We start from the raw sequence: 19973 nt of genomic DNA, 5'->3' as shown, positions 1-19973 counted from the left end.
GAGCTTAATTTATGGCCACTCTCTGTGATTGGGGAGGAAAAAGTGAGAATCGATCTGTTAGCCCCTCCCCACCACTCCCCCACTTTCACCTGTTAAGAGCTTTTCTCCTAATTGGTTGCCATCACGCTGCCAAAACTGAAGGCTTCGCTACTGTACAATAGTATGTTAAAGTATGTGTAAAGCATGCCTGTTTTTCTCTCTTCCAACTATTGATTTTTAAATGAAGTATCAAAGAAAATCAATAGCAATCAACAAATAGGAACAAACGCGTCTCAGTGTCAGATCCTAGACCTGGGCACTATCAATTTTGCCTCCTGTCACAACTGTTAGTGTGTGTGTGTGTGTGTGTGTGTGTGTGTGTGTGTGTGTGTGTGTGTGTGTGTGTGTGTGTGTGTGTGTGTGTGTGTGTGTGTGTGTGTGTGTGTGTGTGTGTGTGTGTGTGTGTGTGTGTGTCTTGGTGTAAGTAGAGTTAATGTGGTATGTTTGTTTGTTAGTAAGGCTTAAAATGGAATTAATGTCTTGAGAGATTGTTTGAGTTTGTTCAGTGTACTGTTTTAAAGAGCCAGGGAACTTTTGATATAACTTTATACATCCATGTGGGGAGAATGTTTGTTACTAACTGCTAATGTTCAGTCTAATTATATATTGAAGTATATTCCATAAGGTTTTTATTTAGTGACATTCTTTAGAAAATGATTTAAACAGTAACACATTAGCACAGTAGCACATTAATAAATGAAAAAATTCTCTATACAAACTTGTAGATATTTATAAGTTGTAATGAAGTACTGACAATGTAAAGAATGATATTTGTTGGTTGAATATAAAGTAAATGTATTTGTTCAAACATAATTTAGTCATTTTAAGTTAATTGCAAGTCAAAAATTTAAATGAAATTTAATTTAGTTGTGAGATTTGTAAGTTGACGATTCTGCTTAATTACTGTGTTCGTAAGTTGTAATTCTGTTATATGTTAAGTGTGTGTGTGTGTACACACACACACACACATATATATATTTCTATATATATATATATATATATGTATGTATATAAATGTTATAATATTTTTATGTTGTAATTTCTGTTTTCAATAGTTGAAATTTCAACATAAGTTAATACGTTTTGATGAAATTATGCTCATAAGTTATAATCCATCTATTTTCAAAATCGCGAGTTATATGGTTTTGTTATAGTACATCATGAAATTTCTGCATTTGTAAGTTATAGTAATTGCTGCACAGTAAATTAGGATATTTGTAAGTTTTAGTAATTACAACATTGACTAAAGTTGAAATTTTATTCGAACTTATGCATGTTGAAATTTCATTAACTTACAATTTCTATGCTAAGTTGTGATTGTAATGACATTTCTGCATATGTCATTTTAATAACATTCTTTCGATAAGAAGATTAATTTTCTAATAACAAGCTTCCGTAAGTTTTCGTATATTTCATTAGAAATGTCGACATAATATGAAACGGTTATCAAGATTTAATTTTTGTTGCATCCCTAGTGGCCTTACAGTAATTGTAATTTGTAGTCTCTCTCTCTCTCTCTCTCTCTCTCTCTCTCTCTCTCTCTCTCTCTCTCTCTCTCTCTCTCTCTCTCTCTCTCTGTGAAGTCTGCTAACAGTCTTGCAGTATAGAGGAATTCTGAGCTCATTAATATAGAGGTAGCTCAGAGGGCAGAAAACAGCTCTGAGCTTTGGCTGGGAGAGTGACAACATGAGCCTCCTCTGTTCTCTGTCACTCCTGTGCTGAGCCCTGCAACACTCACGCTGCGAGGGAAAGAGGGTGAGGAGGAAAGAAAGGGAGAGAACAGGCGCTACACACTCATAAATCACGGCCGCCCACAGCCCCGGCTTGCTGAGGTTGGCGGCTCCACCGCGGGGTGGAAATGAGCCGTTTTATAGGAGCACAGTGTGGCGTTTGTAAAACGCTGGAGAGCTTTCCTCAGCCCTCCCAGGTAGCCCTGTCCCCCAATGTCGTTGTTAAGCCCGCTCAGTCCCCATCAGAGCCGTGGCATGGAAAAAGGCTGCTTAATTTCCTTAGCTGGACCCTGATTTATTCTTCAAATATATGGCTTGTTCTTCATGTGCAAACATGTGTGGTTTTAATTACCATGAAAGTAGCATGTCCGCCCATGTCAGCGTTGGATGTGGGCTTTAAACTTTCAGAGTATCTCACTCTTAACTCTTTCCTTCTCTCCCTGATGACCCTTTCTCTCGTGGATGGTGTTTGGCAGGTTGAAATTACTTGTCTTTTCCCCAGGCTTGAGAACAGAGTTCTCAGTGTGTTGTTCTACCTCAGAGAGAGGGGCGGCGCACAAAAGACCCCCTGTTCAGCACTCCCAGAGGAGTTTGCTCACAAATCCAGAAAAAAGTTCCCTAGTGGAGAGTCAGTGAGGAAGCTAGGGGAGAGAAGGAGGGAATAGATGAGCTACAAGGAAACAAGGGAAGGATCTTGGAAAAGATGTGCAAAAAAAGGACACATTGAGGGAACATGGCGACCTCAAAGGAGGAACTCGTGAGCAGCCTTTTGCAAACTGACAAATGGGACTCTCCGTGACAAAGACAAATCTTCAAGTTCACATCAGTTGTGGCCTTGAGACTCTTTCTGTCCTCTGAGTCCAATTTGAATTCTTTGAATTCTGAACCAGTTCCGACATGATGCCCACTAAGAAGGGACTAGTTAGCACCCTTTTGCAAACTGACAAATGGAACACCACCCCATGGTACGGTCAGTGTGGCAAAGACAAGTCTTCAAGTGGCCAATTGTGTTTCAATCTTGACGGTGCACTGCACACTGCCTCAAGTTTGCAAGGTCACCAAGTGCATGATCTGGACGTTTGCTGCCCTCCTCTGTTGGGTAGTCACCTGCTGTTATGGCACCAACATGTGGATTTCATGCAGCATTAAGACCTGTACAAGTGCGGCCACAATGAGGGTGTTTGTGAACAATGAGGGTGTTTGTGACCCTTCATAATCATAAAATGACACATGGCACACTCTACAATCTTGTGAACTTAAGGGATACTTGCCAGTGAATGCCTTTAGATGACTTGACATCATCATGTGTTCCATTTGGGACAGGGCCAATGTGTCTGTGCGTGTGTAGTTGCCGCCAAACCACGGTTCAGATCATCTCAACTTTTTAAGACACTTGGACCCTTCTAACCTCAGACCTTTATTTGCCATCAGGTGCATGTAAATCTTTTCAATCTCTGGATGTATCCGATATTTATTCCACGTATAACCCCTTGTATACATTTGTTGAATTTATAGATGGATCCAGCTTCATTCCTCTCAGTGGATATGTTCCACAGTTCACATTTTTCCCTCCCTTTTCCTCGTCCTTTTATTCATCATCAGTCAAATTGTCTTCCATTTTGATTGAGAGCCTCTCAAATCCAATATTAAATATTGCAGCGCTGCCCGACCAAATCTCTGTAATTGGGAGTGCCGAGCGTCTGAGTCTCCCATAGCACATTTAAAACGAATACACTGTATTTTTTATTTTTTTAATCCGTCCGAAGGCATTGACGGTTTTACAGTTGATTGGGGGGAGGGGGCCGTCTGCGTCCAGCTTGGGCGGAGGTGAATAGTGGGGCACATCGTGATGAATTGATGATTAGCTCTGCATTGTAGCTTTGTAGCCCCGCCCCCACTCACACACACACTTATAGCTGGTTACTAATATTTATGGTGCCCGGCCCGTTTAATGGGGCCTGCCGCGTTCGGAGATTGATGGTCCGGCGATTGCCCCTCTGTTTAACCCGTGCAGGCGTAAAGCTGTCAAAGAGGAATATTGTAATCTGGAGGATGAGGACGAGGCCAGGTACGGTTCACAATCTTTTTCCGAGCGCTTGAGTCTATGCGTCGGCCAGGATCGTTTCACTCCTTCAAAACAAAACACTTCGGAATCAGTCTTCAAAAATGCTGTGCTACCCCAAAGAAAGCGGAGTCAAACCTAATTGTGTTTATAGTCAATTTATTGTTACGCGTCTCAATAGTCAAGGGTTAGGGTTAAGGGATCATCGCATGGCCTGGTGGCATCTCCAAAGTCTTCTGTCCTCTATAACACATTAATAAATTAATTTGAAGTCACTATTCAGTGTGATTTATCACCTCCTAGAGATCAGAACTTTATCCACCTCAAACCTCGTTAGACATTCAATCACCACAAATGTATTTATTTGTTTTGTTTATTAATTGAAAACTCGCAATTCACCTCTTCAAATAAGAAAATTACTGTCACCTGCTGTGAACAATCTTGTTATTATTCCTGTTATTAGGATTAATTTGCAGGATTACACTGTATACACTGTAAAACAAAAAGTTGCTGCCTTAAATTAAGTATAATCAACTTGGATGTTTAAAGGAATAGTTCAACTAAAAATGTAAAATTCTGTCATCACTTACTCACCCTCAAGTTGTTTCAAACCTGTATGAATTTCTTTCTTCTGCTGAACACAAAGGAAGATATGTATGAATGTCGGTAACCAGACAGTTGATGGACCCCATTGACTTCCATAGTAGGAAAGAAAATACTATGGAAGTCAATGTCTAGTGACATTCTTGAAAATATATTATTTTGTGTTCAGCAGAAGAAAGAAATTCATACAGGTTTGAAACCACTTGAGGGTGAGTAAGAGATGACAGCATTTAGATTTTTAAGTAAACTATTCCTTTAAGTCATTTCAACTTAAATTGCATTAAACTGACTTCAGTTGAAATTAGTTGTCTCTGATGTCCTCTTCCGGAAGGAGACGCCTGAGTTTATCAGCCCCTGAACATGCATCCATCCATCCATCAAGCATTTTTTTTTTTCAGGAGCTGGTCGATCATCCTTATCTGACGGAATGGGATGCGTGATTGTCAGGAATTTTGCTCAGTGGTCCGCACCAGTGTATTAGAGCTGACCGACAGCAAAACATTATTTCGGTCTGTGACCCACTAGGGGACTAATTCACACCGTTCAGCCATTCACCTTATTTATTTTCAATTTCTGGACTTAAATAGTGTGGCTATTGGAGAGTCCGGTATTCCCTGCTGTGAAACAACATCCTCTGCTGTGAGACCTCTCTGAAGACCGAGCGTTTGTGACTCGTTCGTGCTTGTTAGTTTGTGATTGCTGCTAGTGCGGTCCAAAGACTAAATAAACAGTTTGAGGCTCAGCTTGACCTCTTGACATTTTCTTTGTTCAGCATGTCGTCTTATCTTCTCATGTCTTCAGGCTGACAGCCATCGGACTCCTCTGTTGCTCTCCGTCTGTCTTTCTCTCTCCATCTCTTTCTGACAGACTTATTTGTCTTTCTTTTTCAGGGCTAAGGAGTATGAGACATGCATGGAAGCCAAGTCCCAGAACCCCGACTCTCCTTACAAGGCAAAGTAAGCTCCCCGCTCCACTTTTAAGGATCGTATACCCAACCTGAGGTTTTCTACTGAGTACTCATGTCTTAATGCTGTCTTTTAAATCCAAGCTTTACAAATGATGCCAGCACTGGGCTTTCCTTTATCAAACCTTTATAGTTTTGTATAACTATGCAAAACTGATATACAAGCGGTGTTGTCAGGGATCTCCTCTGATAGTGATAGTAAAATGATAGTAAAAACCCAAAATCAACTCAAGACATTCAAGCGGTCCCCGAAAAGGGAATAATACATTTTTAAAATTAAAAACAATATGCTGAAAATTTCTAAAAGGACTATGGTTATGGTATAGCTAATATGATTGGATAAAACATGCAAGTCATATTCAGTGTTGTCATTGTTAACTAAAAATTATTTTCTTTAATTGAAATAAAGCTATATATATATATATATATATATATATATATATATATATATATATATATATATATATATATATATATATATATATATATATATTAGATAAAAATCTATATGAAACTGAAAATAAGTAATAAAATTACTAAATTAAAATAAATTAAATCTAATTAATTTTTTTTTAAACCCAATAAAAATGACAAAAGCAAAATTACTTAAACTAAAATTTAAATTAAAACTGAAAACAAAAATTAAAGCTAATTCTATATATATATATATATATATATATATATATATATATATATATATATATATATATATATATATATATATATACACACACACACACATAAAACACTATATTATATAAATAATACTAAAAGAACACTGGTCTTATTTCACTCCAAAATTAAAAGAAATTGTATTTTGCATAAAGAATTATTATTTACAATTATTTATTTTACTATTTATCTTTCATGACCGTTCAGCACATTGGAAAGGACTTTTTTTCTAAGTCTCTTTATTTTTTAATAGTGTAAAAAATATTTATAAAAGCTTTTAAACTTTAAAGCCAGTACAATAAATACCAACAAATGTCTTGATATATACATTTTGAATAAATTAATATATATTTTTTTCACATTACATTTAATGTTTTATGTATTATAGTAAACTTATGGTATATTGTTTTTTAATGCTGAGTTGTTTTTACATTTAAATCAGAATATTTGAAAGACAGTTCAACAAATTAGGAACCTATACTAACAACCTTAATTTATAAATGCCTTACAATTTAAATATCTGTTTTCACAGCCAGTAATGAGAATTTGGGAGAAGAAATGTGGTCAATTATCATGAAAATAATGCAAAACTTGAATTTCATATTTTTATTATTATTATTATTATTATTGGAAATGTTATAACCCATACATGTTTTAACAGGTTTGTTGACCTAATTAGCTTTAAATAAAAATGTAGATGGAAAGTATGACACCGTGACATGAAAACAAATTGATTTATTTATGATTGTTTTGAGTATGTGCATGTGTTTGTTTTCTTCCAGGCTCCAGCGTCTGGTGAAGGACCTGGTAAAGCAGCAGCAGGGGCAGGACAGCGGCCAGTGGGCCAGTAACAAAGTGTCTGGCCTGGACAGAACCCTGGGAGAAATCTCCCGCATTCTGGAGAAACAGGTTTGTACATATCTCTTATTATCAATCTCCCTGGTGTGTTCTGATAGGGACATGCCCTCTAAAGTAATTTTACTGAAAAGACAGCAAAGCTGGAGATACCAGTAATAATGACTGAATGGATGTATGATATCTGTTGTTTAACTGCTTTTTATCTGTCCATCTTTACTACTGCACAGTCACACCAGGGTTCTTCTTGGAACTGTAAGCATCTGAGCAGTGTTTAGACCAGTCTATGTCAGGGGCTTGGGGGCTTTATTGTCTGAGGTCTAGTGTGTGTGTGTGTGTGTGTGTGTTAGTGAAGGAAGGGATTTGACTTGAAGATAAGCCTCTAGGCTGCTCTCAACACCGACTCCACTGAACCGCCGGCTTTGGCTGCAGTCCTCCCCGTCTCGCAGTCTATGCAGAGTATCGCTTTCCATCCCCAACTCTCTGCCCTCGGTTATTTGCTAATGAGGGCCAGGTTAGGTGCTTGTTTTCATTGCCGCAGATGTTATTAATTGGCGGAGATCCCCGTTTGTCAAACAGGCGAACATGTTTCAGAGTGTTTGGCTTGCTACTGTTGTGCATTGTGGCTTTTGAACAAAAATATGTTAGTTTTTCAAAAGTAAATATAATCCAAATGACTTTAGGTAACAAAAGCAGGGAAGCTTTTGAAGATGTATTTTAGCAATCATTTGAGTTTTTTCCAATGCTAGCTTGGCATGTCACCACCCAACATGAAAGAGCTCTATTAATATCCCACAATTCAGTATGAGCTGTGAGATTAAATCCATCAATTGTAGATTAAAAGAGCAGTTTACTTTTGATGTTTTTGATAACCTTTTTAAAGATGCTTGATGGAGCTGTTCTGAAGTGGTGATATTATGTGATATTAACAATGATTGTGTTTACATTTACTCTTGTAAACTATTACGTAATATTATCTCATAGTTAGTAAAGTGTCTGAATTTAGTTTTTGTCTCTGACAAAACTCATTTTCCAAAGCAGCTAGTTTGGGGGTTGCCTAAACAACTAGTTGACTAATCAGTTTTAACTCAAACCCCTGTATAATTAGACTGGTTTCAGGTTCACCTGACCCCACTTGAACCTTAGGGACTGTTTACATAAGATGCATTTTTGCATTCAAAATGGCTTAACGTATCTCAATGGAATGAAACAATGCAGGAGAATCAAGGTGTGTTTTTAAAAGTTGGATGCTCAAAATGCTGTGTTTGCGTGTAATGGGACACTCAAAAAAGCTGTTAAAGATGTTTTTCACCACAGGCAAAAACTATAACAGTAAATTTGGATAATTATATGAGAATAGGGAAGTCCACACCACAACTATAACGATAACGCCACAGAGAAAACATTGACAACCAATCAGACCTTTAAAGAACTTGAGCATTTAAAGCAGCAGACTACATAACTGCAGTTTGCTCTTATAATAAACAGAACATTATTGTGTTGGTGCCGACACATATAAATGTATCGTTATAGTTATCTTTATAGTTATTGTTATTGGTGTGAATGGGCCTCAAGGGTTATTCTGAATAAACACAAAAAAAATCAAATTTGATTAATCAACTAGTATGTTGGTCAACTATTGTGACCCATCTCTAGTGTACTATATATCTCTAGATCAATAAAGGGGAAATGGATTGGTGACACGTCACATTTTGGTAATGAAAAAGGATGTTTACGGTTTCTGTAATACACTCATCAAATGAAGGTATGTGTGGTTTGGTGGGGGTGTGTTTGTGGGTGGATGCATGGTGCATTGATGGTGTCCTGTATTGACCAGTGGGAGGAGATTTGGGTTGTTAATGGTCTTTCAGGAGGGAGAGGAAAAATGTAAGAGACTGAAGAGGGTGGTAAAACTGAGCTAATGGGCAAGGAGGAGGGCCGAGGGAGGAGAGGAAAGCATAAGCTGCTAGAGAGGAGTGAAAGGGATGTAATAATCAGCCATGAACCCAACGTTTCTAATTATTGTCTAATTTGGTTTCACATTCAGGTTAACTCAAAAGTGACTGTTTTGGACTTAAAATAGAGTTCATTACAATACAGATGTTATAGCATCACATTGACCAGTGAAGTCAATAGACATTGTTGAAATAACCCAGCACTATTCTTTTAAAATCCAGGTTTTTTTTTTACACAAGCACGGCAGGTCTGAAGTAACTTAACACTGTTAATATAACCAACATGCTCCACATTCCCTTCAACAGATTTTCTCAGATCAGACCTTGTCATCTCATTACCCTCTCCAGGCCCTGTTCTTCTTAGAAATATCTCTGAATGACAGCTTCTATCAAGAACATGAGGACATTTCTTGTGTACTGTCCCCAAGGCCTCCTACACAAACTCTTTCTGGAGTTTTCCACAGAGACCTTGCTTTAAAGAACTCACGCCGTTTTTGTTTTTGCAAGTTGCTGGTACGGTGAAGTGCTTGTGGAAATGTCAGCTCCTCAGGCTCTTTCTTGTAGCCTTTTGGGAATAAGACTCTCTTAAGAGTACAGTATCTGGACTTCATTTAAACTGTCAGTCAAATCTGTGGATTCCTCTAGCCTGGTTCCTGCAATGTCCAGCAAAACTAAGCAAGTCTGTGAACCCTGGTTGTCGAGGCAGTTCCGCCTCTAATCCCAGGACAAAGTCAAATAAATACCCTTCATTGGGAGTCTGCGTACACCCCTTCCCCCTCAGCATCACCTCAAGTCAAGAACGTTTAGATTATTTGACCTAACAAGCATCTCTCATGTCACTGACTCACCTACAGATTTGTTTTTTTTCTCATACCCATATCTGATTCAGTCTCCACTTTCTCCACTAATTCCTCGAACAACACCAGACTCTCCGCACCCCTTCTAGCCCCTCAAGCAGTGCAGCCTCCCCCACTCCACTTTCCTCGTGCTGACTTTGCTCGGGCACAGTCTCCGACCTTTGCCCGCCTCTCCCTCTGAGCCCTCTAATGGTTTATTTTGTGTCAAACCAGGTTTCAGTTTGTCTCCCGGAGAACTGGCTGATCGAAGAGCCTTTTTTCCCTTCTTGTCATTCAGGAATATTCAGGGGAGTTTCTTGTTCCTCTGATCTGCGCTCTCTTACCTTAGCAGAATGAGCTCACATATTTACATTCTGCCAGGGAGTGTTTGTCACTGCTTTCAAATAAAGACCAGGCCGAGATCAACTGCCTTTATGACACTTGAGGGACTGTCAGGAACATTCTGGGCCTGCTGGGCCAGCCAGTATTTACATTTTCATTTGCCAGCTGTCAGAGGTTGGCTCCCCTTGGTGGCCAACTGGTGGCGAGCTATACCTGATCAAGAGGCCCAAGTCTGTGGAAGGGGCCCTTCCAACATTGTACTTGCTCTCAAACCATGTTTGATGACTTGGAGAAAGGGTCCTGTGAATGAAGCTTCAGTTGAGAATAAAGAAGAACATTAGTGATTGACTGTGTCAGTGTTGCTTGAACGTTGTTTAACAAGAGGTTTAGTCTGGTTTCAGATCCACTAGGTGGCCAATCTTTTTATCTCTTGCCATACATTTGGCTAATTGCTGAATTGTCTATAGCAGAGGTTCCCCACCCTGGTCCCGAAGTTCAGATGTCTCCCTAATCACATAGAACTGATTCAACTCAGCAGCTCATTAGAAGAAAATCCAAGATAAGAAATGAGTGTGTAAGATATGGATGATGTCTAAAATGTGCATTGTGTGGACGTTCTCTGAGATCAGGGTTGGGAACCACTGGTCTATAACCTTAATTTATGAAGGTTTTTTAATCATTGGTTTGTTTTTGAGGTTGTAGTTTGTTGGTTTTAGGATCATTGAAATGGATGAAAAGAACCACATTTTTCAACAAGCCTCTTCATAAAGATGTGTGAGGTGATTGGGTGTTGCCTGTCTACTGCTGAGGGACAGGTCGAGCTTTAGGATTTAGCTAGCCAGTTTAAAAAAAACATGGACATAGTTTTTGCATTCCTTCACCATGTGCTGTCAGTAAGGTAATTTTCAAACCCTAATTGCCTAGTAATTCTTTTGTTCCACTTGGCTGTTACTTGTGACTGTAAGAGAGTAGAGGATTCATGTTTCCCCTCAGGTGCATGTTTGAAGGAGCACGAAGACAGCTATTAGAAGAGTCAGAAATCCGTAGTGGAAAGAATTGCCCTTGGGTGGCTAATTTTTGGATATCAGCTTGATATTTGAACTAATAATGATGTGTAGCTTTTCCATATTCCCGCTCAGAAGTTAAAAGAATCACACCATGAGTGAACTTGGCAGTTTGTATACTCCAGAGTTAAAGGTTTATGATTCTGGCATGCATCTGTTTTCTTGCTAATTTTGGGTTAGATAGCATGTACTGTGATTCCAGTTTGTAACTGACATACACTGGCGTTTCTTTAAAAATTCCCAAGGTTCCTTTTGATTATACTCTCTTGTTTCCAGTGAACAGTTGGTTTCTATTGTTATCCTAAAACTGAACACTCCCTCCCTAAATGTTTCTTGCTTGCAAAGGAGCATGATTATCAGGAACAAATTATCTTCCAATGTGTGCTGTTAAAACTTAAACTGTAAAGACTAACTTATTGTTGTACTGTCTACAGTACTCTTGATGGGGTTTACAGCTCTCTTCCGTTCTTGTAATGTCAGCACAGGCCTCTTCACTAAATAGGAACTGTTTATGCTTCTTTGTGTATTTCCATACTACTTCTTGAGAACAAAACACAGAGACCCGCAAACACCCTGTCTGCATGCCAGCCCTCAAATTCATTCTGAGATCTGTCCCTGTAACCAGAGGGGGCATGTTTACATCACTGCGCCACTTGCCAAAAGATGGATGGGCCTAAGACGGAACCTTGGTGAACCCCTCCGTCAATGAACGCCCCAGCCAGTTGTTCTCCATCTGTTGCAAGAAGGGGGATGCAGCATTTTAGGAGCACTCCCCTCCCCCTGACTTTTCATGTTGGCTAATTAGAGTGGTTTGTAGGAGGTTAACACACAGACACATCCAGCCCTCCCTCCCACTTAACGTGCACCCCACACCCGTACCCTTGTCCTGGCCAACCAGCGGGAAGTGCTGCTCCCTGGGCCCTTTGATTAGCCTTGCCTAAAATGGCCACTCTTGTTAGAAATTGGATAAGATTGCTCAAGCCGTATAATTTAGATTTACTCTGCCCCCTCCCTCCTCTCTAACCATCTGATCTGTCTTCAGGTCTTCTGTTTGAATCCCCTATTAGAAAAACGCAGGCTATCATCCTATTATAGTATCACTAGAGTATTTGTTGAAGAAGGATGTTACAATAGGCAAATCCAACAGCAGTCTCACAAGTGGTGGTTTTTATATTCATTAAGCACTTTGAATATTTAAGAACAAGCAGGATGCACAAAAAAAATCTTTTTTTCTTTTCTTTTTTTTTTCTGTATTGTTTGTAGTTGCATTGAAATGTTTAGGTTGCCAGAAAATTGCACGAGTGAAACACAGTCCCTCCTTAGTTATGTTAAGATACAAATGGTATGTTAACACATTATTCCTGCTGTTGTAGAGGCATGCTGGTTGCAAATAAATAAACCTTTGGGTTTCTCTTCTGACTTGGCCTGCTGAAAAGACATATCAATGCCAGATGACTTTATTGAGAATGGGAAGTCCCTGGCAGCATGTTAAAGTTGAATTTTTAGTTACAATGTGAAGAAGTTCACAACAACGTATGTCCTGTATAAGATTTACTTTAATATTGCTGGACATGCTTTTCAATTTACACTAGGGTCAGTCTAATAAAACATAGGTCTGATGTTTTATTTTGCCCAGATTCAGCTGAAATTGAAAGGCGTTAATGTATAGCTTGAAATTTGATTTTTCTAAGGGACATTTTTCCTCCACCTGTGATTGTCGCTTGTTTCCGGGAGTGCAAAGTACTCCACTATTTGTACTTCATTATTCTACTTAAATAATATGCAAATTATTCAAAATATTATTTGATTACTATTGAAACTGAATACAAAACCATTATCCTTTTTCCACCCCTCATCATTTTGTTTTGAAGTTTAAAGTACTTTTTTGCAGATTGCATCTCTGTGGTCAAATTCAGAATGTAATAAGGTTAGCGTTTTTACTCAACTTTAGTTTTTACTTAACTAGTTTGGAGTATGTCAAGAGTCAAAATACCAAGCCTAGTTACTTAAGTATAAATAAACCTAATTATATTTCTCAGTACTTTTTTACAACTCAGCCTGTTGCACAAACAAGGAAAGCTTTCTCCTTACTTTCTATATTGTATTAATTAGAGCCCTTGCTAAGCATGCATGTCATTAAACTCTTTGTATCTCTATAATCTGAGCATCTCATCTTCAATCACTTTCCTGAACTCCTCCAGATTCCAGGTACTTTGCTCAGCGTGGGGATCTGTCAATAAGCCAGACAGGGCAAGGTTGAGACACATCTCTCTGAACTGAGTTCCACACGCCATCACAGTACAGGCCCCAGCTAACCCTTCCAAATGCCTCCTAAATAGGCCACCATGAGCGGCCAACCCTCCAGCCTTTGGCCGGTTTGACATGGCTTTGCTGCAAACCCACTCTATTTACTGTTGCGACCTGGGTTCATCGTCACGATATAGGCAGCGAGGCACCGCATCCGTCTTCACAGAGCTGTCAGTGAGCTTTTCTTAATCCCAGCCGCTGTTTGAGCGCGTTCCACCTTTCGTGTACCTGACAACAAGCTTGTTCCAATCTCTTAACCCTGGCAAGGGTTCAACCTTCGTTTTGCCACCGGATCTCCAGGAATGACTCTTTGGCGGCACCTGTGATTGACAGGAGAGGAGCTTATATGTAATTTTGCAAAGCGCTTCCTCTGTTTGCTGCTCAATATGTTCAGGCTTGTTGTCAGCCCCCACCATCCCCTGTACAAAAACATCTCGAAGTGCCTGTCTTTGAGTGCTGTCACATAGCGTACGAGAATCTGACCTCATTATATGAAGTAGGTGCAATGTTCTCTCTTCTCCTCTTCTTTGCTCTCCAATCCTGCAAGTAAATGACTCAACTTCTATCAATTTCAAATTCAAAGTTGTTGATTTATGTGTTGTTTTGTGGCAACATTGGGGTCGAACTCATTGGCAACCTCTGAGGTACTTACTTCCTTTACTCAAAGTAAGGGAGCTGGGGAATTTTGACTCTAAACCGTATGACTCATTTAAAGGGGTTCCACTTTGAACTTTAAAGAATTTTATGATGCGAGTAAAAATGTCCCTTCTGTAAACAGTTTGATTTGAGAAGCACGTCAGTTAAATGACTGTTTTATGTCTCTTCTTTCTCAAAGACGCTCATTCGCTCCGTATGAGTTTCAGGCACCGTTTGGTTGACCCCCTCTTTAAAGTTTTATGGCTAGTATCTATGATAACCAACGACTGAAGGTTGCGTTTGAACCTTCCCTATCCTTAAAATTGAAAAACCCTCAAATTACTTCAAATTCATACCGGTCAATTACATGGCACCATTTTTTGGCCTATATGTATATAAAAATGTACGTTTTTTTTTTGTTGTTGTTGTTGTTGTTGTTGTTGTTTTGACAAATCAAAGTCATATGGTGTGACCAACATGCTGAAAAAACAAACAATAAAACAGGAATCATAGACAGGACCCCCGTAGACCCTCATGACTGTACCAAGATCCATACCTTTTTGTGACAAGACAAGGTTAATTCAGGTTTTGAAATGTCATGTGGTGCAACTGTCCAAAAATGTAATGATATTAATTAATTCATAATTTGTGATATTTGTAAAATAATTTAACTTTTTACTTTGAAGAATCTATTAAAACATTTATTTGAAAATAATAACTAACGTGTACAATCACACGCATATGCTCACAAGGAAAATTACATTTACTGATGGTTACACAACATGACATCTAATTGAAACATTTGTTGAAAGCGGCCTAAACGTTTTTCAAACAGGAATGCAAAGAGTACATTTCTAAGAACTTTCAAACATTTATTTTAAAAGATTTGTTGTGTCATCGACACTGTAGACTCGTGACGTAAAATGTTTCTTGTCCAGTCTAAATTGTGACTCATTCTGTGTATTCCCTAAGCTCTTCTTTGTCAAACCAGACCACCCCTGCTTTGTGTGCAGATATGTACGTTTGTTGTCCTGCGTTGGTTTTTGGTTGCTGTTGGGGGGTTGGGAGGGGTTGTGCACTTTTGAGATTTAGCAGGAATTCTTTGGGGATCACTTTGTTTCAAATTTCACTCCAGCTCCCCTCTAGAAAGCAGGAGGTGGGCAACGAGAGGATGCCTCCAATGCAAAAACAATGTGATACTTGAGTCTGCTCGCCTCTCCATGTTTGTGACTGTTTCTCTCTGTCTCTCTCTCTCTCTCTCTCTCTCTCTCTCTCTCCCCTCTATCTCTCTTTTTCAGAATAATGCAGATCAGGTAGCGTTTCAGGTAGGAGGGGGTTTGACTGCTCTGGAACAGATCCTACAGGTTGTCACTGCAGCCTCCAGTCCCACTGCGGTCCCCCGTATTCCTCTCAAGTGAGTACTGACTTGAATCTGCACAGCCTCACCTTCACGTAGTGTCACTTTTTTCTATTGGGATGTTTTTAAATGTTCATAATGATGTGGCATCTTAAAAATCATAGTGTTTAACAGTGAGACATAATGCAATGGCCTAAAATATCCATCCAGATGTTTTTTTTCTGGCACTAATATGTACACATATAACTGAAGTTGCGAGTCTTTTCTTCCCTGTTGTGACATTTCTGAGTGAAATGGCTTCTCGAACAAGAAAAAATGTAATGTGGGACTTGCTTTTGTCCATTGGAAATTGATTGGATGGTTGTGGTTTGCTATTGGTGGATCTCATGTGAATGACAGGTTGCCCCGCCCTCACACCAGTAAACACGTCATCATGGGAGATTATAAGGGCACATGAAAGAAAAAAATAACAACGCTGATGTGCACGGATAAATCTTTTGTAATAAATAGTGCAATATTCCATAACTTTAAATTCTTCATTTGCTGGCTTTTTTCAGCAATTATTGATATTTGAATTATTGATTGATTATAGAAATCATATATTTGGCCTTTTTACCACTTTCATTGATGGTAATAGTCTGAAAATCGCATGAATTGATGATGACTGGCAGGATTGGATCAGGAAACTATTAGGCCTCAACTCTGACTTAAAGCCACACCGCGGAACCCTTGCGGGCGCTAGGGGCACTAGACCTGGAACTTTCACGTCTAGCGCCCCTAGAGGCCACAAGCGCCGCAGCACTGTCGCAAAAGTCTAGAAGACAGTATATCAGAGCCTATGGTCACGTGACGGCCGTAAAGCGATACGTTCTCCAGGTCACATGACCTGTTCAAAGACGGTCCGTCTCCTCCAAACTTACATAGGCGGTATTTCAAGAGGGCAGCCCCGCTCGGAGCATTAATAGTGTCGAACGCTGTATATTGGCCTGAGGAATCATTTAAAATAACTCGTATGCGTCAACTCTTTAGGTCACAAAGTCCACGGTGTGGCTTTAAGTCATTTTTCTTGAATGAACATACTGTACTCTCAAACACAAAATATATATATATATATTTTTTTTTTTTGCTTGCTTACAAATATTTTGTCATTTTCTGATCATGATTTGTGGCCTCCTTCCCATCCCACAAATTGACTCCAGCTCAGCTGTGAAGTCATTTCCCTTCTTTCCAGTGCTCTGCATCACAATAAATTTATAATGAATAAGAATGTTCCTTGTTTAGAAAATAAAAAGCATCGCTTCTGAATCATCCATTTCGCAGTCTTCCCTCAGCCCCTCGCCGGTATACAAAAAGCACATTTGTCCTATCCGTCACTTGGAAATGGGAATGGGCTTTGAATAGTGGGTCTGGAACTAGTGGCGTTGGCCAGTAGATAACCTCAGAGAGCGGCTGTTTTCACTAGAGAGAGCTCCTAATGGACTTCAATAGCCTCTTTGCCTTCCTCATTAGCATTTGCTGTTTTCCAAATCTTCCTTAATGGAGAAATGCTACTTATATTTATAATGCTTTTACAGGCCATCTAGTGTTTATTGATTTTTCTCTCTCATACTCTCACTCTCGTTCTCTGCGTCTCCTTGTCGTTCAGTCATTAATTCCAGAAAATTTCAAGTGGGCTATAATATTATAATGAATTTTTATGAACTTCAGTTTTTGAAGAGGTTGAAACTGCATTGTATTTGATTATAGGGTTAGTTCACCAAAAATAAAATCCAGTCATTATGCTGCTAATGTCATTTCAAACCCAAATTTCTTTTTTTCCAGAGAACACAAAATTAGACATTTTTAATAACAAACTGGTCACTCTGTTCTAAGCATTTACAGTGAATGGGGACTGGAGATTTCATGCTTACAAAATGACAAAAACATCATAAAACTATTTTATATTACTATTGCACTATATTGTAAGTAATTGCACTATATATAATAAGTAATCTAAAGTTGTACAATATAGCTTTTCATGAGGAACAGATGAAAATTTTGATCTTTTGAATGAATCGGCTGATCTGGTTCACAAAACTTGAATGATTTGTTCTGATCCAGTTCTCGAGTTCAACTCACTCGTGGCAGTTAACAGCTCCCTGACGGATACAGATTATGATTTAAGTTTCAGTCTGTTCCTCACATAATGTGTTTATAATACATACATATATATAATATATAATATGTATACGTATATGTATTTTATAATATAAAATACTATATATATATAATACTTTGATACTTTTATTGTTGATTTGCAACCTTTTGTAAGTTTGAAAACTCCTTTCTACATTCATTGTACTGTAATTGCTTGGAAAAGACTAAGCAGGATGTTTTTTAAGATTGTGGTCCTTTTGTGATCTGTGGAAGAAAGAAACTCATGGAACAACATGAGGGTGAGTAAATGATGACAGAATTTTAATATTTTGTGAACTGCTACTTTAACCTGTGTGTGTGTGTGTGTGTGTGTGTGTGTGTGTGTGTGTGTGTGTGTGTGTGTGTGTGTGTGTGTGTGTGTGTGTGTGTGTGTGTGTGTGTGTGTGTGTGTGTGTGTGTGTGTGTGTGTGTGTGTGTGTGTGTGTGTGTGTTTGTGGCATGTTGGGTCAGGCTGTGCAAACACATCTACCGCTATCGTCCTCTCTTGTTTTGAAAGATCCACTTGACACGCTCAGGAGGAGGTAAAGATCTTTGAGGCATTTCTGTCATTCTCTCGTGTCCTGTCCAATCAAACGCTGAAGTGGTCCCTCTCTGAGGATAAAAGAGTAGCCTCACTTTCATGACTGAGGTTCTGCCCCGTCTTGACTTGTCTCTCTGCGAAGCATGAAGCCAAATACAAAGGTTATCAGTAAATAAGTGTTTTATTCTCGAACTATCCCATTCTGTGCCAGTGCAAGCTTATACTTGCGTTCTGAAAACTTTTATCAACAAAATAATTTTCTAATAGGTCTGGGCAGTATAGATCTCATTTTAATTATGGTTTGATTGATAGAATTTTAAGGTTATATACAAATTATATAAGTCTGCATATTTAAAACCTTAAAATTCTATCAATCAAACACACACACACACTTATAATATATATATATTCAAACATTAAATGAATCAGTGCCAGTTTCCCCATAGTTTCTCACTAATTGAACACAAGTGTTTAATATATTCTTTATTATTCCCCAATATAACAATAAACAGCAATGTTTATTATTTTTATTCTATTTAAAATATAAATGTTTAAATTAAAAAACAGATTTTTATCTTTTTTTTTATTCTTAATGTTGAAAACAGTTTCTGCTTAGGATTGTTTGATGAAAAGAAAGTTCAAAAGAGCAGCATCTATTTGAAATAGAAATCAATTGTAACAATGTAAAAGACATTTCAGTTTAATGCATCCTAGCTGAATAAAAAATAAATATTAGGGCTGTCAAACGATTAATCGTGATTAATCGCATCCAAAATAAAAGTTTGTTTTTACATAATACATGTGTGTGTACAGTGTATAATTATTTTCTATATATAAATACACACACATGCATGTATATATTTAAGAAATATTTGCATGTATATACTGTGTATATATATTTATATTATATATAATTTATATTATATATAAATATTTTATATATAAATAACACATTTTCTTAAATATATATATGCATGTGTGTGTATTTATATATAGAAAATAATTATACTCCGTACACAGGCGTAAATTATGTAAACACAAACTTTTATTTTGGATGCGATTAATCGCGATTAATCGTTTGACAGCCCTAATAAATAAATATATATATATCAGATCAGTGGCACAGTAGTTAGCACAAGTTTGAGTAGGTATATTGCTTCGTTTTTTTTGGTGTTTCTCCTCCCTTTATCACCCCATCTCTACCCTTATCACCGTCTCTGTGCCCTGAGGCCATACGGTGCTGAACCTGTGATAACCTTTAAGAGGTCAGATTATTCCTGCGTGTTTCCACCAGCTTCTCAAAGACTTGAGTGGAGCTCCAGGTGGCTGTAAACCCAAACTTGCCCTAGTGTTGATATCGCTGCCTGGCTGGTCCATCTGGGATACAGGAGATAGCGTCCAAATAATCATCTACGTCATTGTTAGCAAGTTCTGGGAAATATCATGAACGAACAACCACAAAAATGCTCTTAAATACCAGACTTGCAATTTTGCATATAATTGATTAAATTTCCACTAAAATTGCAAGCTTAGACAATTCGCTGGAAGACAATCTGTCTCCGTGAGTTCTTGTCAGCAGTGACTTTTGCTATGGCACCAGGTGTCTGCGAAGGGCACGGCGCGAGCAAATACGTGCTAATCGTTCCCCCTCATCTGCGCGCTTTAATGGTTGGCTCAGACGCTAACCCTTACAGCAGCACTAGTTTATCTATTTACTGTAATGCTGCGTATCGATCGCCTCCTTTCAGATAAGCTGAGTGATTTACAAAAAAGAACAACTACGGAGATGCCGCTGTAATATTACCCCCATGGGAGAAGGATTCCATCTTGTTAGC

The 19973-nt window shown here is 38.5% G+C and overlaps 1 protein-coding gene across 4 annotated transcripts in view; it reads left to right on the top strand.

Moving 5' to 3' along the window:
• scaper (S-phase cyclin A-associated protein in the ER) overlaps positions 1 to 19973 on the top strand; it is a 118923-nt gene that overhangs the window by 54048 nt on the left and 44902 nt on the right. For all 4 annotated transcript variants that reach the window (XM_081356196.1, XM_081356194.1, XM_081356197.1 and 1 more), the window contains 3 exons: positions 5325 to 5390; positions 6853 to 6979; positions 15364 to 15479. In XM_081356196.1, the coding sequence (XP_081212322.1) occupies positions 5325 to 5390; positions 6853 to 6979; positions 15364 to 15479 (309 nt within the window). The remainder of the gene's footprint in view (positions 1 to 5324; positions 5391 to 6852; positions 6980 to 15363; positions 15480 to 19973) is intronic.

The sequence above is a fragment of the Scardinius erythrophthalmus genome (genome assembly GCF_964197995.2).
Source record: "Scardinius erythrophthalmus genome assembly, chromosome: 24".
In the NCBI taxonomy this organism is placed as follows: Eukaryota; Metazoa; Chordata; class Actinopteri; order Cypriniformes; family Leuciscidae; genus Scardinius; species Scardinius erythrophthalmus.
This window is presented reverse-complemented; position numbering and strand designations above follow the sequence as displayed.